At 44.1% G+C, this 26,646-nt stretch overlaps 4 protein-coding genes across 12 annotated transcripts in view; 1 reads left to right on the top strand and 3 right to left on the bottom strand.

Moving 5' to 3' along the window:
- Positions 1–94: 94 nt before the first annotated feature.
- Positions 95–10,314, bottom strand: LOC108033784 (uncharacterized). 6 transcript variants are annotated; one of them, XM_050885516.1, is made up of 10 exons: positions 10,285–10,314; positions 7,236–7,764; positions 6,470–6,655; positions 6,118–6,280; positions 4,737–6,009; positions 3,710–4,673; positions 3,522–3,652; positions 3,049–3,363; positions 2,905–2,991; positions 95–2,266 (listed from the first exon to the last, which is right to left on the bottom strand). In XM_050885516.1, exons 2-10 carry the CDS (start codon positions 7,469–7,471, stop codon positions 2,124–2,126), a joined length of 3,498 nt encoding a protein of 1,165 aa, XP_050741473.1. In that variant the 5' UTR covers positions 7,472–7,764; positions 10,285–10,314; the 3' UTR covers positions 95–2,123. The 6 variants fall into 6 exon arrangements, with proteins under 6 accessions (XP_050741473.1, XP_050741472.1, XP_050741474.1 ...); XM_050885515.1 differs by lacking the exon at positions 10,285–10,314 and adding an exon at positions 10,232–10,284 and having other exon boundaries at positions 7,236–7,767; XM_050885517.1 differs by lacking the exon at positions 10,285–10,314 and adding an exon at positions 10,232–10,266.
- An 820-nt stretch (positions 10,315–11,134) lies between these two features.
- LOC108033916 (eukaryotic translation elongation factor 2) lies at positions 11,135–15,334 on the bottom strand. The gene is made up of 5 exons (XM_017108587.3): positions 15,178–15,334; positions 14,382–14,596; positions 13,785–14,312; positions 12,579–13,275; positions 11,135–12,483 (listed from the first exon to the last, which is right to left on the bottom strand). The coding sequence occupies exons 1-5, from the start codon at positions 15,178–15,180 to the stop codon at positions 11,392–11,394; spliced, it is 2,535 nt and encodes an 844-aa protein (XP_016964076.1). The 5' UTR covers positions 15,181–15,334; the 3' UTR covers positions 11,135–11,391.
- Positions 15,335–16,991: 1,657 nt separating this feature from the next.
- The window catches only part of LOC108033899 (protein madd-4), a 57,483-nt gene continuing 47,828 nt past the window's right edge, over positions 16,992–26,646 (top strand). Inside the window, exons 1-2 of one of the 4 annotated variants that reach the window (XM_017108557.2) lie at positions 16,992–17,023; positions 17,855–18,155. The gene's annotated coding sequence lies outside the window, so the exon portion shown is untranslated. Of the gene's footprint in view, positions 17,024–17,495; positions 18,156–26,646 lie in introns of those variants that run through there. The other 3 variants (XM_017108556.2, XM_017108560.2, XM_050884987.1) reach the window with 3 other exon arrangements.
- Positions 22,670–24,728, bottom strand: LOC122818827 (bromodomain-containing protein DDB_G0280777-like). Its single transcript, XM_044094192.2, has 3 exons — positions 24,390–24,728; positions 23,816–24,229; positions 22,670–23,573 (listed from the first exon to the last, which is right to left on the bottom strand). The coding sequence occupies exons 1-3, from the start codon at positions 24,537–24,539 to the stop codon at positions 22,836–22,838; spliced, it is 1,302 nt and encodes a 433-aa protein (XP_043950127.1). The 5' UTR covers positions 24,540–24,728; the 3' UTR covers positions 22,670–22,835.

Consider the following 26,646-nt stretch of genomic DNA (forward strand, 5'->3'; position numbering starts at 1 on the left):
GATACCATCGATAACTCAAAAATAAATCACACTTATCTTCCGCAAGTAAAAATCGTACTCAGGATCTGTTCGAATCCATTAAAACACGTTATACTTCTGAAAATCACTTTAATGTTATTTTTATTTCATATTATTTACCCTCATATACAGTTGTTTCATTTAAATATTTAAAATTTATTTTTCTTGCTAAAAAATTATATACCAACTTTTCCTGTTTACTGCTGCCTGCGTCTTTTGCTAAAGTGCAAACTTTATAGATCTGTTCGTATTTTATTGTAATTTGTCATTTGAATTGGAAACTGTGAATGGAATCCCAGAACTTGCTAGTGCGCAAAAATTTTAAAGGAAGACACTTCCAAAATGCGTGAGATTTATTTTGTAGGCTATTGAAAAAACACACTAATTGGGTTATTACTTTATTCGCCGTTAATTTAAAAAATAAAATGTACATCCAGTTCTCGAATGTTTGTTTTATTGTTTTGTTTTATTGTTTTTCATGATGCCCAGTAATTCTTAAAGTCGACTTTAATGTTATATTTTGTTGTGTTCAATAACCACTTAAGTTTCGCCTTTGCCAAAGGATCCAATTTGAATAGATATATATCTATATATAAAGTACACGGGCCATGGATTATTTCTGTTTTAATAATTTTATTTCGTTTCATGCTACTTTTCTAAAAAATATATTCAATAATGTTAATTCAAATAATTGTACATATGTCATTAATTATAATAAATACCAACTTGCTATAGCATATAATATAAATCGTTAATAATACTTTCAACTTGCTCTGGGGGCCAGCTCCTGCTCATAAAATGCTGCCAATATTTTCTTTCTTGGCGTCTCAGTGAGTGTTAATAAAAAATATGTTATCTGCCATATATCATTCTGTTTTTATTTTTTTAATATTAAATGACTAGTAAACGTTTACAGTTTTGTTGTTTCGTATTGCAGTTTTCTTCTCCAACTACCAACTTTCTTCGCGCTCAAAAGTTGAGAAATGCTTTCTCTGGTAAAATCGTCTTGAGCATTAAATTGCGTTTTTAAGATTATATGGATTAAATCAATTTCAAACTGGTTATTATCAAAATTCTTTTTTTCAAACGTGGAGGGCTTAACTTCATTCTTTTTCAGTTTTTTGGAAATGTAACACGTATTGTGAGATTTTGCATTCATGTTTATTATTGCGAATGGGTTTTTATTCGAGATATAAAGAGTTGGCTTTGTGGGCAACGCCAAGGATTGCAATCCAAGAGATACTTTCTGAAATCAACAAGACTCGTCTCCAATCTGTGCCCGTATTCCAGTTCCCTTTAAGTCCCTTACCAACTCAGGAAAAGTGGAAAATAGTCATCGAACCTAAACTTATTTATCCGCTACACAAAAGTACCTAAACCATCGTCGTAAAGTAAGAAATGCTGCCTAGAACCCTAAACGGTTCAGTTATAGTCCAAACTATATATATAGCGCTCGTATCTATATACGTTTATATAAATTCAGTGCTTGTATAAGTTGTAAATTTCTTGCTGCGCCCAAGTTGCGTGTATTTGGTTAGGTTTTCGGTTGTACGGCCATAGAAGAGTTCCGAAAATGTCTGTTTTTGGCAAGTTCAAGGTCGGGGCACTGCGCATGCATCATAATACACCTGGTATAGCCGTGCGATCCGTACAACTGCTTTCATTTTCTTCAGTTTGTAAGAGTGGAATACTGTTTTGCATATGTTCAGTTGATTTCATTGTCTTTCATTATATTTTCGTTTTCGCTTAAATTTTCTTTGTTTACGCTTTTTCATTTTCAGTCTTTACGATTCACGGCTTTTGTGCATTTGAATTCTTCAGTTTTCTCATTACTATATGACCGATATATACGATACGATGTGTATACAAAATTGCTTCAATTGTTTCCAAGGTGAACGAACACGAGCGTGAGAAAGTTTGCTGATCGGATGAGCAGGTGAGTGTGGGTGGGTGTGGGGTTAGGGGTGGGCGCACAGGCCAACTCTCAGCATGCGACCCGATAAACGTGAGTGTAGGTGCAGGGTTATTATCATTTTCGATGCTATCATACGCTTATGAAGTACATAAAACTGGGGCAGTGCTTAGGCTTGCCGGCGAGGAGTTCTCTACTGATCCAGCGAGGCGGTTTTCGAGCGCTTCCAAAGGGACTTGAAGAGGCCCTTCTTCTTGGGCTTGGCATTGGTGGTCACTCCCGAGGCTGCGTTGTCCTTGTCCTTGCGACTGGTGGTATCCTTTCGCTTGGTTGAACCTGAACAAAAGAGTGCGGTGTTAGTATACCATTCGATCAAAATATACAAAACTTTACTGATGCAAGAGAAATTAAGACACATCTTTCAAACTTGTACCAAAAGAACGCCCCGTCAAAAAGCAACATTATTAAACTGATTTAGTAGAACAAGTATAAGATACCTCTTACTTACACCTTATAAACTCTACTATTACTATCTGTAAATAAAAAGGAGGATGCATTCTAAAATATTGTACCAAAAGGACACCCTATTAAAAGTCACAATAGCAATATATCTTTTCTGACTTAACATTAAAAATAAAATATTAGAAGATCCATACTGATATGAGAGACAAGGTACGATACATCTTACTTACAACGACTCTACTGATAAGAAAATTTAAGAAAAAAGACATTCTATCTAAAGTACACCCTATCAAAAGTCACAATAACGATAGATTTTTTATGCCTTCTCTTTAAAGTACAAATATTTGCGAAACTCAACTGATATAACAGTAAAAGAAAGATATGTACGTATTACTTTCACCTTACAAACCTTAATGATATAATAAGTAAGGAGGATACATTCTAAAATATTGTGCCAAAAGTACACCCTGTCAGAAGTCACAATATCGATGGACCAATATCAATAATCTTACCCGTCTCAAATTCATAGGCATGCTTGCTGTTGTTATCATCCATGAGCTGATCGCAATAGGCCTTATGTTTCCGATCCTTGCTGTTCTCTAATGGGATTAGGGAAATATCTTTATAAACTGATCCAGTCATGGAAGTAAACTTACTCTTTTTGGTAATCAGCAAACTAGTGACTCGACGCAGCGCCTCGCGGGGTGATTTGTTTAGGAAGGAAGGCGTGAGATTTGGTGGCAGCGTTAGTGGCTTGCGAGATTGTCCGGTGCCCGACATGCCAGCCGGATTGTCCCACACCCGCACGGAGGCCAGGCGGTCTATGTTCTCGGTGGAAACTGGGCGCATGCCCCGCTGCTTGGGGTACCATCCACGAGCCGGAGCTCCGGTCATGCGTAGCATCTCATTGGATGCCAAGGCATGGTTGATCGAGCGCTGGCGGCAGATTTGGGCCGTTCCATAATTACCGGCTTTAGAAAAAAAGGATTTAAATAAGATTATTCTTGAAAGGGAAGTCAATAAAACCATCCAACTAATAGTATTGTCTTGGGTGAACACTTTTTTGTTACAGCCCGTGTTTCTTCTCATTAAATTAGTTCGCATTAAATTAATATAAAGACTCACTCACCTCCAATCCCAATAATTGAGGTGCCCATGTTGATGCTGTTCGATGTGCTGGACCTGGGAGCTGTGCGGGATCCGCTGACCACAGGCAACGGCTCATTTTGGCGTCGATATGGCGTACGTGGTATGTCACAGCTGTCGAAGAATGGTTACCGCTTAGTGAGGACTTCTTCCACGAATGGAGCTACCTACCCTCTGGCAAAAATTGGCGTTTCAGGAAGACTACATGAGGTTTGCAGACGGTGCTCCTCGCGCGGCGACTGCTTCAGGCTGCGCTTGGTGCCGTAATTGATGTACCGTCGTTGATAGGACCCGGATCCGCCCGGAGCCATCCCATCGAGCGGGGGCGGTGGCAGTGGAGGCATCGGTCCCAGCCCGGTGGGTGTGGTTATTCCACTGCCGCCACCGCTGCTGTAGTGGCCAAACAGCTTGGGCGATCGCTTGCGATACTGCGAGTCAATGCTCCAGGACTTCATGGTGTTGGCCGAGTGGCCTCCGGTGGCCCGATGGGGTGGCACCATTGGCGGTCCGGGCAGGCCCTCCAGGAAACTGCTGGCTTGGTGGGCAGGCGCCGGTGGCGGGGGCAGCTCGTCGGTGAAGTGACGCACGGCGGCCACGTTGTCGCGACTGCGGCGCGTGTGGCTGTTGCTGCTGTGCACCGCAGCTCCGGAGGCTGTGGCATGCACCTCCACTACAGTGGTTCCGCGGTTCGCCGGCGGGGCACTGGCCACTACCGCGGCAGGCAGCTCTAGCTGCTTGCGCGGCTCTATCGGTGATGGCGGCAGCGGGGCATCGTAGTCGAACAGATCCGGATTGGAGCTGGGCGGTGATGGAGGCAGTGGACCCAAGCTGGGCATCTGCGACAGCAGCATCTCCTTGGCACTCTCGGACTTGTGAACGCCTGGCCGGAACTCTAGTATCCGCTTGGCATGCAGCTCGGCTGCTGTTGCTGCAGCTGACATACCGGCGGATCCGCCGCCATTGCAGCCCGCCGGCTGACCCACAACTGGAATGTCGCCACGCAGCAAAGCGCTGATGTTATGCTCGATTTGCATGAGCGGAGCACACCCGTAGCTAAAGTCGGACAGCTCTTCGTCCTCCTCCAAAGTGGGTGCCAGATCCGTGTGGGGAGTGGTGGCATTGGAAACGCGTTGTTCTGAAAAGAAAAAATCACTTCAGTTAAGAGTTAACTTTGCAGAAAGTATTTGTAAACACCGACCACTTCCGTTGTAGGAGTACAGCTCATAGCTTCCGTTTCCGTTGAGACGTGCCTCGTCGAACTCCTCGCTGCTGGAGGTGTTGTCCGGCATGGACTCGGCGCTCAGCCGCTTCTCGGTCAGCATCGCCGTCTTGCTCTTCACCGGTTTGCAGTGGCCCAGCTGGTCGGGGGCCTCGGCGATGTCCAGCGATAGAGCCGCCCGATGTGCGGCGGCCATCTCCAGTCCGCGGCGTGTCTGCGCCGCATTGGCCTCGCACTCCTTGTACACGAAGTTCATCTCGGACGTGGCGGGCGGAGGTGGAGGAAGTGGTAGAGGCGTGGCATCGCTCTGCTCGCTGTCGCTGGTGTAGAACTCATTACTGATTGCTCCGGCACCCACTTTACAGCCAGATCCGGATCCAGAAACCGATCGCTCGGATAACGAGGGTCGCGGCGGCTTTGGTATACTAAAGACGTCTGCGGCACGAGGGGGTTTTTTGGCTGTGGAACGGCGGATGATGAAGGTGCCCTTGCCCAGCATGCTCTGCTCGTTGTACACGAAGCTGTTGTTGAAGTCGTCCAAGTTGTTGGCCTTCTGTTTGCGGGATACAAGCATAATAAATAGGTAAGTAAAGGTTATAAAGAATATATTTATGCTTACCTTTTTGGATGCACCAGAGGTCTTTTTGCTGCTATTGGACTTCTTCTTATTGCTCTTGAAGTGAATCTCCCAGGCCACGCCGTTCTGCTTGACGGGCGTAAGGTCTGTGGAGATGGTGGACTCCTCCAGCGAGTCCTCCGAGTAGTCCTCATCCCGGCTAGCCTGCTTTGACGAAGCCACATTGACGTGGGAGGCAGCTGGCGAGGCCTCGCCGCTGGACGTGTGCTGTGAGCCGGACGAGGAGGTGGTGGAGCTGCTGGAGTGAGGATTGAGCATATGGCACACCTCCTTGTGCTTCTCCACCGAGCTGAGCAGCCGCTTGCTCCGGGCACCCTCTCCCCCGGCCGCCTTGGAGGACGGGCCCGGGTAGATGGTCACCGGATGTTCGTTGGCGAAGGGCTCCGGCAGCCTGGCCAGATTGCCACGGAGCACTGCATTGTGCACGGCGCTAATGTCGATGCCCAGTGCGTTGCGTCCACCGTTGCAGCTGCCCGGGTGCCGGATGGCCGCCAATCCGCTTGAGGAGTTGGCAGCGGAAGCTCCGCCCAAATTGGAGGCCCTGGCCCCGCAGCACGGCAGACTCGAGTAGTTCGAGTTGGTGGCCGGAGTCGAGCTGGTGCCCCGTGCCTTTGGCTGGATTTCAAGAGTGGGGTGGGGAAGAGAGGTGGTTGTGCGGTAAGTTAATTGGTTTCCCATTAGCTCGAGTGCTTGGCTAGGGGGCTACCCCCGATCCGGACTCACCAGCGTTGTCTGGATGAGGGGCGTCGTAGTTTCCTGTCCGTGTTCCACCTCCGATAACTTGGTTAGATTCTCGGCTGTGCCATCCACCTCGTTGAAACTTCCCTCGGGCACCGTGTCGGTGCTGGGTGTTTGGGGCACGTCTTCCGAGTCCTTTTTGGACATGCTGCAAAGTCAAAGTTGAAAATTGATTAGCATGAGTAGGGGCTGGGGCTAAGTGGTAATTGGAATGTGGTGATTCCCCAAGTCGTGCTTGGTTGATGGGCAGACAGGTTAACAGTTTAATATTTAATGCGTTTCCACTTTCAAGCTAGTAAGTGTGTGAAATATGGATATATCTGTATCCTTCACTCACTTTTTGCGACTCAGGCTCATGTAGCCATCGTCCTCCGACTGATTCTCGCCACTGTTGCTGTGCAAGGCCACCGGTTTCGTTGCTGCCTCCTCGAACTCCGATATGATCTCGTCGAGGACTTTGATGGGCTCAGGTATGTCATCCAAGGAGATGGGCTCCAGCGACTGCAGCTGCAGTTGATCATCGCTGTGGAGTACAAAGTTGAAAAGGTTTACTACCAATTAAAAACATAGCTCTTACATTAAAATAAATAATATGGTTTTATTTTGGAAATCAAAAACTGCATTTTAAGTTCACTTAGAAAAAACGGAGGGGTAGAAATAAATACGTGGGTAGCATGTTGCATGTTTTAATATAATTATATATATTAATAAGGTAATCTTCTCGCAAAAATGGAAAAGTAAAATAAATTTATAAGTATTGAATTCTATTTTTTGTATTTTACTTTCGATCATCATCAAAATGATAATCATAAAATGATATATAGAATATGAAAGTATTTTAACCAAGCACATATTAAACATTAGGCATTTTACACACTTCAAAAATCTTTTAAGTTACTATAGTTGTTAAATGTAATATGGCGTTGTTAACAAAACACCATTATAAAAACTTAGTAACAGAAAATATTAAAATAGAATCTGAAGCTAATGCATATCCTATGTATGTTTTTTATCAGTGTGGAAACAGTTTTGCAGTTTTCCAGCTGAAGGGGATTAATGGAGTTTACATCTGCCAAACTAAGAAGAATAAAACTGCGACATACTTTTGCCTTTGTTGGTCAACTCCAGCAGCGGCAGCGGCAGCATCTGCATCTGTATCTGGATCTTGGACTGCCTCCGCTTCCGCCTCCGTCTCCGCCTCCAGGGAGTCCAGTGGGCGCTGCGAGTCCGTCATGGCCGCCTGGGACCGCCCCCGCACCTCCTCCTCCGCGTCGAACGGCCCCTCGGTCGCCGGTTCGCTGGAATCGCGTGCTCCACACGATTCAGGTGCCGCTGCCATTATGCGAAGACGATGATGATGCTCATTGGAACCATCGAGGGCGACTGCTTCTTGTGGATGTCGATGTGTCGATGTGTGGATGTGGAGATTTTGAGATACTTCGTTGATTATGGAAATGTAATCAGTGCGCCCACAGAGACGTCGACGTCGCTGCCGGCGTGGCTTTGTTGTCGGCTGCCTCAATTTTCATCTAGGCAATCTGTGAAAGTGATTGGCGGTTTTCCACTGTGCTGCTGCTCCTCACGCGCTGCTTCTGTTTCAGGTCATTAAATTCGTCATCGGGAAAGTCGAGGCTGCTGGGGGGTGGAAAAGCGGATGAATGGGGGTCAGAGATTTTCGGTACATAAGCCGCCGTAAGTCGCTATTAATAAATAATGAATATTGATTTCGCTGGCGTGATTTCCAATTAGGAGCTATTAGGCTGCCCGTGCTGTTTTGCATGCGAGCAGGGAAAGTTCCGGCGCTGGATATTGATATTTTCCGATTAGGTGGAAAAGCGCGTGAGCGGAAATTAAAACCGACTGGGCAGGATAAACTTTGGGCAGGCCTACGGGGCACGTAACCCGCCAGGGTTTGACCTTGCTTTCGCTTTGGTAGCAAACAATGGCTGGGATATTTATGTGTACAGGTCGATCAGAAAGGTCCTCACAACCACTCGGCACGCATCATAGCGTGTGCCATAAAATCTGTCATAAATGGTTTCATTTTCCCAATGACCTTTGGATTACACTAGTTTTACTTGACAGACACAGAAGATAAATTTAATATTTACTTATTGTTTTGTATTGGTAGCCTTTTTATGGAAGTTTATTGGGTAAAATTATCTTCTTTGTTCTCTAAGTGGTTTTTTTTTGTTAATCCCATTTAGAATATTACACAGATAATAGATAATAGACATTTTTTAGAAAAAGTTTTTATGTATACTGCACAAAAATATTATTGGAGACCATTTGAATTTGTAACATATTGACTGTGTATTTTTTTAATTATCTTTTTTTTTTTCTCTAACGGAGATTAATTTCTAACCTAATTTCTATTATACATTTTGTTATAAATCTTTTTTATTTGTATATAGATAAAACCACAGGTCCTTAAAAAAACACAAAAATGTAAATGCAAATCTGTAGACGAATACCTATCACTTTTGAATTGCAAGTTTATAAATGAACATTTTTAAACTATTTTTAAGCCCCATCTTATCGAAGGTTCCCTAGCTTTATGAGACATTTTTGTGGACATCATTTAATGTGTAGGTATACAAGAACCCAAATACATAAATAACTTTCAAAAGTTATTTTGTAAAGGAAACCCTATTATTCTTGTATATTTTTAGCCGATTCTTTTTTACTACCTATTTTATTTTTAATTTCCTCTTTTAACCCTAATCTCTTCGAACTGCACCACTAGTTGTTGTTTCTTTTTTAGTTCCAGCTCGTGTATTTGGCACATTAAAATGTGTCTGTACCATAGAACTTTTCCACGATGCTTGCCATATTTTTTCGCCCACCCGTTCCCGCCGCCCGTCGGTCCATGCTTTGATTCAAAAATCGCTTACATTAATTTTTCATTTACGGCGAAAACAGAAGGCAAAAAAAGTAAACACACGCGCACTCCGGGCAATTAAAAACTGTTCAACAAGAGATTTTTGTGCATTGATTTTTCGCATCTCTTTTGGGGAGAGAATTTGGGGAATGTGAGTGTGTGGAGGTGCGAGAAGAGGGGGGGGGGGGGGGTGAGGGGGTACCAGGAGCAGATGGAGATGGGGACAACAACGGCGGCGTGAGAACGGAGAGGAGAGCGGAGTGTGGGAGCACACTATTCGCACTCTGCCCTGTCTTCATTCATATTTTCTATACACTTTGGGGTCCCGCTGAGAGGAGTTCGAGTTGAGTTGAGTTGCGAGTCAGGCGCATTCACACACCATTCCGGCCCGCCTCCCCCTCGCACACACACTCACGCACACTCTTTGTACTACTGGCTATATATAAACACGTTTTTTTGCCCGTGGCTAAACAAAAACTTTTTGCCACTGCAACTTGGTTGGCCTAAAAAGCCGATCCGAACGGATGCGGGCTGCGATAATAAAAGTTTGCAGTATTTAAGTTTCTAATACGGAAAAATTCATTTCCGGTATTATCGGCGACTGTCTGTGGATCACAGTTACCGTTACAGTCCACCCACACGCACGCACACAGGGGGCTACTTTGTCTAGCTGTAAATTTACTGCTGTCGGCGGCGCTGCTTTGGCTTCAGCTCCTTCTCTCCTGCTTCTTCTTCTGCTGCCACTCTCCTTGCCTTTCCATTCCGTTCCTTCCTTTCTGAATGAAGTTTCTGCAGGGAGTCTGGCATCGATTTTTTCATATGCAGACACTTCCACCCACCCACACACTCGAGCAGGCAGCGACTTTTTCGGCTCTGCCAAGTAGTTACAGTTAAAAAGCTCTGCTTTGGGCACAGCAAAGGTCAAATCAAGAGTCTTCCAATTGGAAATGCTGCTAAAAATAGATTAATGCCAAGCGGGGGCGAGAGAGACAGCAGAGCGGGGAGGCGGAGAGAGCGAGCGCCGAGGGGGTGGGCGATTGTAATGACAGACGCCGCGGCGACATGAAAGCAGCGGTAACGGTGTTTTGCGACCGATGACAGAAACAGTCGCGGCCAACTTCCGAGAACATTCGCATTTGGCAATTAGCTTATGACTTCAGCCCATCACAGCCAGCAACAACAACGCACGGCGCACACAGCACACACTGGGGAACCCACTTTTCCGCCTTTTCCGCTACAACAACTCGAATTCGACTGAGCGACGCACCGACCTTTTGTTTATGGCAGAGCAGAGCAACGTTCGCCAATCTAGCGATGCCAGAAATGTATCAAAATATTGTATCGATATCTTCCCACGCAGCCAAAAATCAGTGGGTCTGCCAGAAACCGGTTTTGATTTACTTTGGTTGTTTTACATCGGTGCTTTGAAAAAATGGTTCGAAGCGGTTTTGTTTGTTTGACTTGCTAATGCTAACATTTTAACGGCTTTATTAGGGACTGCTTTATTTGATAGATGAACTTGTTACCTATTCAAATCAGAACAGCGCGGTTTATTGAAGTAAATGGCGATACATTTCACAAAACTAAGAAATAAAATAAATCATTATTAAAATAATATTATAAATTACGTGTAATTGACGAACACAACAAATAATTATGAACAAAGTACCCAAATTTCCGGTAATAACCGTCGGATATCGATATTTAATTTTTTACTTTCATAAATGACGTGATTGCTTAGCTTGGACACGAACCAAACACAGGTGTTGGGAAACCATTATAAAAACATCGGGAATATTATTTTATACCTGTATTATAGAGGGTAGCTAGGAGAGTGCAAAGGTATGTTGTATTTGTTGACAATTATGTAAGTTTAAAAGAATCGTTTTCGGCCACATATGTGGTTGTCACAGTACATTTCCCGGAAGAGATTTCTGTGGTATGGTAAGGAAAATTATATGATAACATTTTAAATAAAATATTCTGCTACAAACATTAAATATTTGAAAAAAGCCATCGGCTTTCGAGGAAAGATATACATCTGAAACCTAATCCCCGGTTCCTACAAAATCTATTTTCGTTCCGACCACATGTATTGTTTGTTTTATATAAAAGTAAGCATTTAATCATTTACTTGATTTATTATGTTGTGTTTTACTGTTATACAATTAATAATCATCAAAATTTCTTTAATGTTTGTGTTTTCAATTAAAACACTGCCGGCGGCCGCAGGCGTTGTTTCAGGTGCCTCGCTGAATCCAGATGTTGTTTCCGGTCGCTCCACTTTGTTCTATGTTCCTCCCGCTCAGCCAGCTGCACATGGATGTTGTCGTGTGGGGAATCGCGATTGGGTGGTGTTGGAGGTGGTGAGTGGGGCCTTACAACTTGTCCAAGTACTGGGACAGATCGGGCAGACCTTCCTTGAGACCCTTGCGCTTGCGGGTATCCTGGACAATGGCGTAGGGCTTGCTGGAGGGCTCGCTCGGGTCTCCGGGCAGCACCTGCCAATGGTCGAAGACGCACTGGGGGAAGGCCTGGCCACCGGTGTTGGAGCGCAGATCGGCGGTGAAGCCGAACGACTCGTTGACGGGCAGGTAAGCCTTCACCACGAACATGGGGGTGCCCACAACCTGGTTCTCCTCGAACACGTGTCCACGACGCCTGTTGAGCACACCGTAGATGCCTCCGACGGCCACCTCGGGGCACTGGATCTCGCACAGGTAGACGGGCTCCATCAGACGCGGCTTGGCGGTGATGGCGGCGGCGTACAGGCAACGACGAGTGGTTGGAATGATCTGGCCACCTCCACGATGGATGGCATCAGCGTGTAGCGTCACATCGTAGATGTTGAAGCGGACACCGCGCAAGTTCTCGTCGGCGAGGATACCCTCCTTGGAGGCCCACTGGAAACCAGCGACCACGGAGTCCTTGATTTCGTTGAGGTACTGCACGGACTTGGTGCAGTCGAGGATGAAGTTGGGTCCGGTTCCGTCGGGGCCGAAGCACCAGATCTTACGGGCCTCGGTCACATCGTAGTCGTACTTCTCGGACAGGTAACGGGCACGGGCCTTGAACTCGTCCTTGGCGCTCACCTCGCCGTTGTCAATGTCCTCGGGCAGACCGTCGGGCATGGGCAGGGCCTTCATCAGCAGACGGTTGTGCTTGTTGGGCGACTTGGACAGACACATCTGGTCGGACTCCTCCGACACGGTCTCACGGTAGGACACCACGGGGTCGGACTTCTTCAGGGGGATGCAAGCGTGATCCTCCTCCAGATCCTTCAGACAGATCTCCAAATGCAGCTCACCGGCACCGGCAATGATGTGCTCTCCGGACTCCTCGATGATGCACTGCACCATAGGATCGGACTTGGCCAGACGCTTCAGACCCTCCACCAGCTTGGGCAGATCGGCGGGGTTCTTGGGCTCCACAGCCACACGCACCACAGGGGACACGGAGAACTTCATGACCTGAAATCGATAGAAAAGTAGGCAATTAGTTGGGTCCAGTGAATGACAGAAAATTTAAGAAAATGCTTGTTCATTTAAATGCCAAAATGTTGTACCTTCATGTTGTGGGCATCCTTGAAGGTGGTGATGGTACCGGTCTTGACCAGGAACTGATCGACACCGACCAGACCGCAGATGTTGCCAGAGGGCACATCCTCGATGGCCTCGACGTAGCGACCCATCATCAGGATGGTACGCTGGATGGCCTTCTCGTACAGATCCTCCTTCTTGCCGGGGGTGTAGTTGGGGCCCATGATGCGGCACTTCTGGCCAGTGGCGACCTTGCCGGCGAATACACGTCCGAAGGCGTAGAAACGACCCTTGTCGGAGGTCGGCACCATCTTGGAAATGTACATCATGAGGGGACCGTCGGGGTCGCAAGACTTGACGGCGACGGCGGCCTCATCGTCATGGGGACCCTCGTACAGCATCTCCATACGGTACTTCTGGGCAACCACTGGCGACGGCAGATGGATGGCAATCATCTGAAGCAGAGCCTCACCGGCTGGCAGCCAGGTGCGCATCACGGTCTTCAGCAGAGCCTTGCCATCCTTGTCCTTGTCCTCGTGCTTCAGGGTCACGCCGATCTTCTCGAGCAGAGTACCGATCTCCTCCTTCTTGTAGTTCATGATGGCATCGAACACCTTGTAGATGGGGTCCAGGATGTACATGCAGAACGAGCGCTTGTTGTCGGCCTCCTTCTGCTTCTGCCATTTCTTGGTCTTGGCGTTGAAGAAGTTCTCTCCCCAGAGACTGTGAACGGAAGGTAATGGAAGCATTTGGTTAGATGAATGTGTAGGGTTTGTTTGACCTATCTTAACCTCTAAATCATACTTAGTATGTATTTCTTATCGTTTCTTTTTTAATCGCTCAGTGGTTCTTTGTTTATTTAATCTTGCAATTGTACTTTCCCTTTTGAACAATCAAATGTTTGTAATCGTTTGGTATTTCTTTCAACTGACTTATTATACTTTTTTAATAACTTCAACTAGGTTTGGGATTATGTGAAATAGTGTGAGGTCGCTGCCTTAGCATGACTCGTTTGGACATTAAGAAAGCGGTCCCGAGGCAGCGTTTCAACAGCTTCCTGCGGATTGATCTGCTTCTATTTTTGTGGCACTTGTGGCGCCCTCCGCACGTGCGACTCTAAAGAAGACAGCCCCCTAGAGAGCTGCCCTCCAAGATGCCGCCCGCTCAGCGCCACACGTTTTGTGCTAGAAGCGTGTTTGGGTATTCATAAACACTATTCATTAACCACTTACCGGTTCATTAGCTTCACCACATCGATCTTGAATTTCTCGGAGTACATCTCAGAGAACTGCTTGAGGGTGAAGGCCCAGCCGTGCAGGCCGGAACCGAAGCCCACGGATCCCTTGGAGGGGTCCACACGGACCTCACCCATCGGGCCACCGTCGTCGTTGTAGGTGGCGATGATGACGTTCACGTTCTCGACGATGCGCTGGAAGGTCTGGTACAGCTCCTCGGCATCCAGCTGCAGCTCGAGCAGGGCGCGGTCCATCTTGTTCATGAACAGGATGGGCTTGATGCGCTCAGCGATGGCCTGACGCAGCACGGTCTCGGTCTGGACGCACACGCCAGAGACGCAATCGACCACGACGAGGGCACCGTCCGTGACACGGAGAGCGGCGGTCACCTCAGAGGAGAAATCAACGTGACCGGGCGAGTCGATCAGGTTGATCAAGAAACCCTTGCACTCCTTCTCACGCTGGTCGGGGTGGGTGATGAACACCAGATCCTTCTCCTCCACCTCGAAGTACATAGAGATGGCGCTGCAAGGGAGATGGCATCACGGGATTAGCAGGGGGCGGTGGGAGACTAGAGGGCGAGGCTGGTCTTACGTCGACTTGATGGTGATGCAGCGCTCCTGCTCATCCTTGCGGGTGTCGGTGAAACGGGTCTCACCGGCCTTGGCTCCGGCAATGATACCGGCCTTGGACACCAGCGAATCGGTCAGGGTGGACTTGCCGTGGTCAACGTGGGCAATCACGGACATGTTGCGGATGTTCCGCTTCTTGTCCATGAGGCCACGGATTTCGTCGACGGTGAAGTTGACCTGCGGGAAAATAGGGCATCGTTATGTATTAGAACGAGTTCCACCTATGTGTATGTGCATATTAAAAATGGCGTCCACACACGCACACATCGAGGTTCTGGCCTGTCGAGCCACGGACTTTGAGGTTAGATAAGAACACAAACCACTTGCGTCGTCTATTTACAGAGAATCACATCACTCACCCCCACTCACACACCCGCACTGCAGCATCGAGGCATATAATTAGATGTGGCCACTGGCGCAAGGCATTTCGCAACTTTCACCCAGATGCCTTTCACATTCTTGCGAAATTTCAATAGCAAACTGCATACGTCATTCCTGGTCTTTGTCTTGCATTTCACCACACACCGACACACACCACACACACACAGGCAGGCGTGCACCTATGTACAGGGCAGTGTACATATGTGCAGGGCGGAATTTCGCCAGGTAACGGCTGTCACGTCTGCACTTTCGGACCGACGACGGACGCCACGCACCGGACGGGGACATGGGCACGGACACTCCAAATAGCCGCGCAGGTCGCCGCGGGCAGCCCCCGGCGGCCAGGCCAGCCATTATCTCGGACCCTGGGCACCTACCATTTTGGATGTTTGGAGATTTTCTCGCGGGACCAAAAAACACTACGCCTTGCAACGGCGTTTCGACAGGAAAGAGCGAGCTCGGCTAGAGGTGGGGATGGGTCGATGGCAGCAGATGTCGTGTGATCGATGTTTCGTGGGCATCGGTGCCATCGATGTGCGCCCGGCCTATCGATGGTTCCACCTCTAAAAATATAGGACCGTTTGGCAAGGGCAGAAATCTTCTATCTCGGCAAAGCAGCGGTAGAGGAAGGCAGCGGCGCCGCTGCCGCTGCTGCATATTATCGCAATAAATAAATTTCCGAATTCTGTGAAATTTGAAAAATGCATTCTTATATAAATTAATTTAGAAACCAAAAACCAGGAGGGAAGTTACTCTGTTTCGAATTTCAAGTAAAATGCAATTCCCGGGCATGTAAGCGCCACGGCAGCTGGCGGCTGGTAGCGGTACCGTTGGCCGTGCAAGGCCTGCGAGAGAGCACTATTACGATTTAAAAGGCGCCCCCTGGCGGTCCTGCAAAGATATAAAATCCATCTAATTAACAGCGCCCAATTGGAAATTTTCTTGGACATAAGTGTGAATGCTTACTGAAGCGCCATCTATTACAACTCCGTTGCTGTCGGGGTTTACTAGCGACACCTGTTATCATAAACATTATTTAACGACATAAAATAATTATTATTTTATTATTATTATTATTGATGACATAAATTACAAAATAAGTAAAACACACCTTTTAACCGTTTTTGAAACATTTTTGCTGATTTGAATTTTAGGTTATGAGCTTTCGATGAGGTTTAATGTATACATATTTGGGCTGTTATTTTACAAACTAAACTCTTTATTTTAGTTACATTTTCTTTTTTTTCAAAAATAAATCGTTTAAGAGATTACACGTACAAATGTGTTTCAGGATCAAAAAAGAGCTTTTAGTTTTTATTTTAAATTGCTTAAAAATCGCGAATGTTCAAATAATATGTAATTTACCCCAAATTAAACGAACTATTTTTTCAAAGTCATAAAGTGTAAGGAAAATCAATGCCAGGAAAATAAAAAAAACTTTAATACATCATGTTTCCAATGCGAAATTAGAATAACAATTTTTTTGTTTTTTAAAGGTTTATAATTTACAAGTTCTTTATTTTTAAACCGAAATAAATGAAGTGAATTATCGATCTCGATCTAGACCTAGGTACTACCACTACCCAGGCGGACGACCTAATTAAGATCCAGGAGAGGAAGTGGCACCCGAATCCGGGGCAGACTGCTAAGGTGACGAAATTTAGAGAGCTTAATCAACTGGTAAAAAGTTCACTTTATGACAAGAGGCACTGGTTAACCACTAGTCAAGGTGGTCTATATGAACCGATTCGAAAACCTAAACTTGCATTTCAACAAAGCCTAACTATGTTGAATGACTTAGCAGTAACAAACCAGTTTTAGGATCTTAATAAAACGTTATAATGTCAGCAACGCATGTGAAACAGTCGTATTTATTGTGTTTTTATGCTTTTAAAGAATTGTGCTTAACTCTTCAAACTAAAGGGAATATATTTCGAGCAGTTGCCCTGTCGTCAGTATAATGTTGCAGCAACCTTTTTCCCTTAAGAGGAGAAGTATTTTCTGCTTCTGCAACTCCCCACCTCGAACTCACTCAAGCAGGTTTGGCACCCGACTCGCCATCGAACACCAATTTCCACTCAGTCCCCATTTCCACTTAAATATTTTCCCCAGCCGCATGTTGCGGCAACAATGTTGCGCAGCATATTTCAGCAAAGCCGGCGAACGAAGTGAAAACTTGAACAGTTTTCAACTGATTTCCCGAGCGTGCGGGTTGTGCTGACGGTAAACGAAAACTCGCTGGGCTCTTCAAAGGCACTAGCCTAAGTGCAGTGCCCATCGGATCCTTCGGTGTCGGCTTATTGTTGTAGTGCGAATGCAACAAGAAACAACGAGGATAAATTCAAATTACCTAATCAAAATATTGAGATTTTTCTGCTCGTATAATTAAAACAAAAAGCAAACTCCAAGTTTTTAAGTCAGTGATTAAATGTTTTATTTACATTTCTACTGATAATCACGTGAATGGAAATACTTGTCAAATAAATAAACACTAAATCTTAAACAGCAAAATTTAATTCATATTTATTTTTAAGTTTGTCATTTTTAAACAGTTTGACATTTTAATACATATTTAACAAAAGTGTTAAAGACAATAATAAACCGAAATGATTTTTTACTTTGCATATTTTAGAGTTTTTATTTAACAGGCATTACGGGAAATAAAGCAATAAGAGTAATTTATGGTTGTCCCATAAAAAATAACCGTTTAACTGACCAAAATGCTTAATCCCTTTTTTATTTACCACAAAAGGACGGAAAATTCGTAATACTTGGTGGCTCGGCGGGAAGTGCTATTAAAAATAAAGCCCAAAACTTTTAACGTCCTTTCGTTGATGCTCAAATTCTGGGCCAGAGACAATAAATAATTATAATAAATAGAACACCGAGAAAGTGGGGCCTTAGCCCACGATTCCGGCAAAGGATAACTTTGTCGCGCCTCGCGTTTCTTGCTAGAAAATCCTTTTCGCGCTCAGCTTGCCGGCCAACAAAAGAAAAAAGTTGCAAATTTTCACGTCTTTGAGGTTTTTGTGCTTTTTCTACCCCTGCTGCCAGGCTGCAAACAAAGTAAAAGTTAAAGCGAAAGTTATTGTGCAACGCGTGTGGCAAGTGCGGCAAAAAGGAAGAAAACCGAATGCAACGGCAAGTTTAATTCGATTTTAGTGTGTAACAATCAGTGCGAAAAACAAAGACGAGGAAGTCTCACCTGTCTGCCACCAGGTGCCATTTGTGTGTGCTTTTTGCGCAGAAACAGCAGGAGAATTGTAAAGTGGATTAGCAGACAGCTCCCTTTCCTCCGCACCGCTCTGGGATTTTCCTTGGATGAGCGTGGCAACTCTTTCAACTTCTGCTTGCCGTAAGTTTGACTGAAAAAGCCCATGAATACGCGTTTCCCTAGTACTCCGTTTTCGAATGTTTCTGCTTAAAGAGGTTTGTGGCCACCCACTGTGCCACATTATTCAATTTTCATTAAACTTCTTCGCTGGAGGGAAGCTTTAAGGGAAGTCTAAGGGGAAAACTGAATAAAAAGAACATAACAAATCTAGGGATTTATAAAAAAATGCAATATTTATAAGCCCAACATAATATTTTATTTTGCTCTGAATCACTGATAACGTTTCACTATTATAAAGAATTCATTTGGAAATATTTATTATCCTTTCACTACGTAAAATTATTTACTGCTTTACCACCAAAATCATCAGATTTCGTATTAAGAGCTTCTAATTAGTGTCAAATAATATAATTTTCATTAAACTTCTTAGGTGGGAAAATGCTTTTTAGGAAATCTCTGTGGAAACCAACAAAATGCATAATGGGAAATGCTTTATTTTTAGCATACGCATGTTTTCTCCACACTATCGAACATGAATTATGATTTTTTTTTCAACATCATCAACATTTTCCAGCCCCAATAAAATTGTTATGTTTATAAACGTATTGTAATACATTTCAGTGTTGGGTCTCTGAATCACCCGAAGCTTCTCACCCTTTATAAGAAACCCATTCGGAACCGTTGATAATATCCAACATAATCCTCTCACTATGCAAACTACTTTGCTGCTTTACCACCGGGAGATGCATTAGTTTTCACATTAAGAGCTTCTAGGGATCGAAATCTAGCCCGGGGAGAAAGCAATCAGCTTGTGGCCCCAATAAAGTCGTCATAAATATAGCAGATGATTCTCAGGTCCAATCTAAGTAGTCGTAAAGTGCACACACACAGCGGAGGGCTTAATAAGCCCGCTAATCTGAAGTCCACACACACGCACCAAGACAGTAGACGTATGCACAAATGCCGAGAGTTCTTTCATAAGCCCGAACGCCTAAAATGTTCCAGACAGCCCCACACACAAAGGGAATTACGGCGGAGATGTCGTCGTACTTTTTAAGTAAATTATAAAGCATTCAAAAATGGTTCTGTTGAATGAGTGTTGGGTAAAAGGGAAAGAAGCGAGTGTGGAGTGAAATAAAGCGGCAAAAGTATGCAAAAAGTCAACGGCAGTTGAAAGAGTCGGCCAGACAGACTGGAGAGCTTGTGGGGAGGCGCTTGGGGAAGGGGAAACCCAAGGTACGAAAGGAAATCCAGACAATGTGGGGAATGTCGAGAGCGTGTCTGTGTCTACCCCCAAGTCCTGGCCGCCTGCCTGCATATGCAGATGATCCCATATCCACTTTGGCAACCGTCTTTTCATTGTCCAAGCCTCCACTCTTCTAACTTCTTTCACAAGTTTCTCTAAACGCTAGCCAAGTAAGATTTGTATGGCTTTAAGTTCCCACATAGACTGGGATAAAAACTTATATATTAAGAAGAAGATCTGCGGTAAATACTACATTTTTAATTGAGAGGGTTCTTGGGTTTTTAAAATAATATGTAGATAATGCAATACTATATGGAAACTTAAAAAAAACCGTGCCAAAAAATGTTAAATAATCATATAAAATATATTGAGATACCCCTATAAAAGCATCCACCTATCTTACAGCATTATAATATAATAAATACAAATATTCAACTTGCTTATGGCTGTTATCCAATTATCGTCTAATAAAGTATTTCCTCAGTCGCCCCAGTTTCTTCTTTACATGCAAAGCTTTAAATGCGCTTTGGCACAGATTTGGAGATTTGAAGACGCTTAAGATACGTTTTATCAGGTAAATCTTGAAAATCTCGGTTTAGGTGCGCTATCAAGGAAAAGAGAGGGGCCCAAAGGCGAAGTAATGCCACTCTTAAAGGCAATCGCGAACTTTCAACTCCCGCCAAGGTACTAAATTATGAAACTGCATCCAGTCCCTTTCCTCCAAAGTTAAACACTTGAAATCTGCCAGGAAATCAAAGACCGCCAGACATGCGAACCGAACCTCCTCGAGTGTCTCGAGGAGTCGACGATGAAGTTTTGTGCAAGTTGTTTGGGTAGTCGGGTAGTCCCAGGGGAGGTGTCTCGGCAGCACCTGGCCACGGCTACCCCTGCCCTTCCCCAGTCCCTGACACATATTCGGGGAAATTAAAACAAAAGAAGTGCGGCATCTTGAGCGAAATAGAGCTCGGCTCCGCTCCTGCCTGCTCCATTTAACCCGCCTTCCGATTCTGCGATCTAGAAATAAATCTTGAATGGCTTTAACATGTTTTCAAGTTTCTCGTGTTCGTGTATGCCGCTCGTGCTGCCTTGATTTATACATGCTAAATAATTTATTGGTGGAAAATTCCTGGATTTCCTCAAAATGGTTGCGCCACGTCTGTGGCTTTACTAATTTTAAGTGCCCACAGATATATATATTACGCAGTGTTGAGGGCACCCACATTTAACTTAACCCATAGTTAGACTAGTTGATTTTCTGTAAAAGTTATTTTTTTGAACAAAATACGCTTTGCTGACTTGATTTTTAGTCTCAGTTTTTTTATTGCATTTTAGTTTCCCTGTTTAAAACGTATTCTCATTAAAAGTACTTCTTTAATTGAGTGCGTTGTTTATTTTTCAGTAATTATAGCCAATCAACTTAAATTAAATAATGTATCATTTTTCCCACCAATTGTTAATTTGTACGCGTGTCAACGGAACACTGTGGTGGCTGTGGTTTCATAAAAAGACAAACAATATGATGCCATGTTTTTTCTTTTATGGGCTTCAAAAGGTGTGTTAAAACATTTAAAATCTCTGAAAAGGGAAGATCGATTGGCTAGAAATACATGCAAGATTTAAATAGAGAGTTACATTGGGTATAAAATATTAAGAATATTTAAATAGGCGAGTCTTAGATTTTACTTGTATTTAATTTCCGTTTTTTGTGTCCAAGCCAACAGAATTCTCTCGATGTAAGCCGAGTAAGTGAATGACACTCATTGAAATCGAACGCTCTTCAGTTTTGAATGGATTGCAGTTGATGCTTGTGGAGATGGAAATGGAAATGGAGAAGATGGGCCGACGGTGCAGGGCAGGCGGCTTCCTCCCCCGTCGTCCTGTCCAATCCCGCCGACACTTTCGCCCCTCCTGCATCTTGATGCCGTTTGACATGGGCGCCGACTTCGATTCGACGGAACTGTCGGCACTATTTGAAACTTATTGCTCGCTCGCCTGTCAACGCAACATCGCCAAGTCGAGCTGGGGAGGTGACCCACTCTGAACTGGGAACTGGATCGGGGAATCGGAAAGGTGCCCCGAGGAGGGCTAACAAGACCCCTGGGAGCGGGCACCTTCCGTTTTCCAGCATTGTTCTATTCTGATCGCAGCAAATGCGATTTGACAAGTTTCCACTGTCCCCTCGGGCAATGCCCATGCTCCGGGCTCCCATTCCCCTTTCAGCTGGTTGGCTTACCACACATTTGCTGGCCTTCGTATGATAAGTAGGTGCACCTACCTGTGCGTGGGCTTCGATCATGCGTTGCACTCTCGATTGGGCCGTAACTAATGACGGGCAAACACCGCTGACACGCCCTCTTGCAATTGCCCAACTGTGGAAATAAATACGAGAAATTAAGCAAAGAGATGCCCCTGCAGCTGCAAATGAAATATTGATTATAGAGTCCAAGGTGCAAGCACCAACAAAAAAACAAAATATAATTTTGAAGTTTTGTATTTTATGTAAAATCCTTACGAAAACAGGGCCCCTTAACCATACTCAAATAAAAACTAAATAACACTTTACAAGACTTTCCCTTTAGTTAAGACAATTCATTAAGTTTTGAAAACCAAAAATAATTTAGTTTAATTTCTCTAGATTATGAACACAAAAAATTAGTCTAGCCTAACCCAATGTGAAGTTTTTCCCATTGTTGGATTTCCAAAAACCCAGTGGTAAATGCTTATTGCCATGGTTTTCGAAACAACGACGAGGAAAATCATTAGGGGGAGTTGCTTTTTGGGGGTGGGTCCCTTGTAACCGATTTGATAACGAGTTGATTAGCCTGCAAGCCGCGCAATTTGCTATTCTCCATTGTATCGCCGGAATTTGTCCGATTTTGGACCTATCGACCGTATGCTGCAACTGACGAATTGATGGCTCGCTGATGGCCTGTTGACTGATATGATATATGGCCATTGAAATGTCAAAATTAATAAGCCTTGATGGTCGTTTAATGAGCCGCCGTCGTCATCGACTCGCCATCGATTTCGAGGGTTTTGCGTCATCATTTGAAACAGCATCGCGCAAACGAGTTTTTCTGCCTGGGTGGCCCCAATGGGGGATCGGAACGGGTATGAAAGACGGATTTCTCCATGACGGATTTGATGTGCTGTGAAAGAATGTGACTTGACACCGCATCGGAAGATTCTGGTAGTTCAAAGGAAAATAGCGTGTGAATGGCTGAAACAGAGTATGAAGCTCATGCAAATTGATTAGAGATATTGAAATTAAATCAAAATTCACAAGAAATACTGTTAAGCAATCCCTAGGTTACAAAATAAGGCAGGGAGATTGTTTTTTATTTTAAAAAGAAATATAATTGCTTTTATGGGTCGTTGACCATATTATTTATTTTAACAATGCCCGGAATGAATTTTAAATTTTGTCAGCATAGGCAAATATTTGTGAGCCCTTTTCAGTACTCAGCTGGTATTCGATATATGTCCTCGATTCTCCTCCTTTGCTGTCTCTTCCGAAGTTTTCTGAAGTACTCCGCCTCGCGAAGTTCCTCCTGATCTCGATTGCTAACTGGAATATCCGTGGGATAGTGGACATCGAAATCGGATCCGGCCTGCTGCTGATCGCAGATATCAACTTCGCGATCGCGAACCTCCCCAAAGAATCTTCTCAAGAACCCCAGCTTTTTTGGTGCCGAAAATACAGAAGACTTTTGACTGACCTCATCGTTTTTGTTGGACTTAGCTGCCAATTTTTTGGATTTCCTCAGAGCTCGAGTGCGCATGAACTGAGCAAGTCTTCGGAACAGACTGCTGGCTCCACTGCCCAGGCTGGAGGCGTTCTCATCCTCCTTGAGCTTGCTTTCCTGGGCTTGCTTCTCTCTCGGCAGCTTTGAATTCTTCTGCCTTCTGTCGAATTCTTCTGTATCTGGGCTTAGCGTTCTCGCAGCAATGTGACGATACTTGATCATGTCCTCCTTGGAGTCTCGAACTCGGAAGCCACTTTCATCCTGGAAGCTGGTGAGGCTGTTGATCCGATTCGGGCTGCCCGATTCTGTCGAGGATTGGGGTCGAAAGTTCGATCGGCCACCGGCCATCGGTCGACCCTGCAAAGCGGTTGGCTGGGAGTGGTCCTTGGGTGAGGGACTTCGTGCCTTCCTTGCAGCTTTATTCTCTGGTTTAGGTGCAGTTGTGGACTAGAATAGAATATAATTAAATCTTATAGTTATAAAATATATAAAATTTCTAAGTCTTCGAACTATGACCCAATAAATTATTGTAAATTGGAAAAGGAAGTTTCACTTTTTGGTTATTTTCGCAATTTTGTATGGAAATTTAGGCTTGAAAACTCTTTCATTGAGGGTAATTCAATTTTTACTGTATCTTTTGGTGGAAATGTTTTTTTTTTATATTTTTTTTTATAAAATTTCATAGTTACCTGACTATTGGTGTGTTGGCAGAACGCTGGAGGTATGAGTTCTGGGTGCAGAGGTACAGCTGGTGGCCTGGCATACAAATACTGGTAGTTGCCTTGGTGCTGATTCTGATATGGAAGCCAAGGTCGAGGGTTAAACACAGTTCCGATCTGGGGTTGCAAGTGGGCGTAATAATACTGCTGCTGTTGACGTTGCTGTTGCAGCTGCTGCTGTTGCAAGTGCTGTTGCTGGGAAATCAAAGCATGCTCCTGGGGCAAGGACATCGGATGGGGTCTCTGCATTTGGTGGCGCTTCTGCAACAGCTGCTGTTGTTGGTATTGAGCCATCGGGGACGGAACATAGGACTGCCGCAGGGACATGTCTTGCAAGGAGAAGCGAAGCCACTTGGACACGACCAAACCCAAATTATCGTCAGACTGTAAAAATGATGCGAGATGATTGCCATTTAAATATAATTCAAAATAAATGAACGTTTTAATATATATATTCTATTCTTATAATATCTAATAATCATCGAATAATGATGGAGTATTTTGCAGTTCGAATCTTCTGCTCATTTTTAAACCTATCACTTACGCGAAAATTACTAGTGCGAAACGGGTCGTCCTGCTCGGAGCTGAATCCGAAAAGTGCCAGAAGCGAGTTTTCCACTTTCGCCGGTGTTTTCTTTGTACTTTCTCCGCTCCTGTTAGTGCATGGTAACGGGCAGCTTTCCCCTCTGTCCATAGCCAAAGGGCACCCTAGCTTCGATTGGACTGTTGTCGGTGGTCAGCCCACTGACACACCCATCTGCGGCCGGCAGGGCTCCTCCTCTGTGCGATGGACCGGACATATAGAATTTAGTTGAACAAAAAATGTATGAAATTTTGGTGTTGCCAAACCGAATTTTAATTCTCGACTAAACCCACTTAGGGTTTGTTTTTTGTTGTACCAGTTTTTTTTTCGCCTGCTTTGATTGTTTGTTAATAACAATAAAAAAATTTAATAACAAAGGCAATGGAAGGTAAACCCTGAGCCCCACAGGAAAATCCATCCCTTACAATCTGTGCAAAGAAGTGAATTTCGCTGTCGGTTTATTTGTGGAAACGGGTGATTCCCTCCCATCCGCAAACACCTGCCGCATTGTACATATGCTAAATTCACCCTTTGCTCGCAATGCCCGACTTTTGCTATGCTTTCTGTCTGCTAATTAAAAGTTCAATGCGCAGCATTTCTAACAAAGAACAACAACGACTGTTGACAATGACAACGTCACAGAATGCGGAAAAGCCAAGGGGTCAAAGGGGAGAGACAGGAACTGGCTGGCGGGGAAATGGGCACAGTCAATTTATTTTTTCAGAAATTCTCTTTCCTTTGTGTGCCGCTTTCTCTCCCTGACTCCATTGTGCGCAGTCGCCCTTTTTAATTTTTTAATTAATTGCTCAGCCAATATGCAAATTAAGGGAGATAAGGAAAGAGTACGATAAAATCCTTTATTATGTCGCTTCCGGTCAAAAGAAATTTAAAAAAAGCGTCACGAAGATTCAAAAGCATTGAACCTCAAATGTAAGTAACACTCAGGATTTGTTTTGGATTTATTTTTACTGAACTTTCTATTCTATTTTTAATTCAAAAAAGGAAAACATTTCTGATTTCTTTAGAAATGTTTTGACAGAATATTTGACGTCCACATAAAAGAACAGGGAAGCAAAATATATCAAAGTTCAAACATCTTCCCAAGGAATTCAATCTGTAAGCTTAATACAATTAAACTTGGCTTTAAGCAGACGTTTTTAATTTATTGAATATTTCGGAGTCAACGCCAGCTGGTCATGAGTATTTCAAGCAAATGAATTCAAAATTAACTCAAACTCACACCCACTCCCTGCTGACAATCTAATTACATTACGCTCCAATCCCAAAAATGTGTCCCCGTCCAACTAAAAATGAGTCCGAGGGTAAACCAAAACCAAATGCCAGGAACCGCACATAAAAACCACATAAAATCACCTGCGTGAGTTTTTACGCAACAACGCCCACGTGCCTGGGAATCCCCGAGGATTATGGATGGGGGAGTGGGCCAGAAGAGGTTTACTGTCGGTTCCCTGCTGGAAATGATTATAATTCATGACTTTAGCTGGCTTATTTGATGGAATATTTCTGATTTTCCTGTTCCTATCCAGTGGGTCAAAGTGGTTGACAACAAATAAATTAGAAGGGCTGCCTAATGAAGGATATGCAAGGGGAGCGCGAGATTGAGTTTTGCAGCTCATCACCGAGCGATTGTTTACTCTGTCTTCGCTGGTTGGGAATTTGTTTACACATTTTTATCTGGACGAACTTTTATCGCTCCCGATAGTGCATTCAAATTGATTTCGAACTATTCGAATTTTTCCGCGCGCTACAATAAGTGGGAGACGGCTAGGTTTTTAGCAATTAACAGCAAATTTTATTTATGTAAAGAACGGAAGGGGCTAAAATTTATTTTGGATATCGAAATCAGTTTTGTGTATGTGTGAACATATTCTTATAAACAATAATTTGATTATTATGGTAATTTGAAATTGATTAAAAAATAAAAACCTTTTTTTAGTTTATTTTCTCAATTTGAGAGAATAAATAAATAAGCCACAACATTTTTAGATTTGGTTATTGCCGAATAATTTTTATAGAAAAAACAAATTATTCAACAGTAAACTTTTATTGGCTTAGAGTTGAAATTAAAATAAGGCGAATAATTGTTCGATTCTTTTTGTGACGCCTTTAAATGTAAATTACCCTTTTTCTGCCCGTGAAATTTGTCACTTTTTGGGTTCGAGAAAAGCTCCCCACTTGCTGCGAACTTTAAAATAAT

This window comes from Drosophila biarmipes, chromosome 2L, assembly GCF_025231255.1.
Source record: "Drosophila biarmipes strain raj3 chromosome 2L, RU_DBia_V1.1, whole genome shotgun sequence".
NCBI lineage: Eukaryota > Metazoa > Arthropoda > Insecta > Diptera > Drosophilidae > Drosophila > Drosophila biarmipes.

Coding starts and splice junctions, on each gene's coding strand:
- LOC108033784 (XM_050885516.1), bottom strand. CDS start 7,471: ATGGCAGCGGCACCTGAATCGTGTGGAGCACGCGATTCCAGCGAACCG. Junction 6,281..6,469: donor ATGAGCCTGAGTCGCAAAAA/GTGAGTGAAGGA, acceptor TTGACTTTGCAG/CATGTCCAAAAAGGACTCGG. Junction 4,674..4,736: donor GTACTCCTACAACGGAAGTG/GTCGGTGTTTAC, acceptor TTTTCTTTTCAG/AACAACGCGTTTCCAATGCC.
- LOC108033916 (XM_017108587.3), bottom strand. Junction 14,313..14,381: donor TGCATCACCATCAAGTCGAC/GTAAGACCAGCC, acceptor TCTCCCTTGCAG/CGCCATCTCTATGTACTTCG. Junction 13,276..13,784: donor GTGGTGAAGCTAATGAACCG/GTAAGTGGTTAA, acceptor TTCCGTTCACAG/TCTCTGGGGAGAGAACTTCT.
- LOC122818827 (XM_044094192.2), bottom strand. CDS start 24,539: ATGGACAGAGGGGAAAGCTGCCCGTTACCATGCACTAACAGGAGCGGA. Junction 24,230..24,389: donor TTCGCACTAGTAATTTTCGC/GTAAGTGATAGG, acceptor TCATTTTTACAG/TCTGACGATAATTTGGGTTT. Junction 23,574..23,815: donor GCCAACACACCAATAGTCAG/GTAACTATGAAA, acceptor ATTCTATTCTAG/TCCACAACTGCACCTAAACC.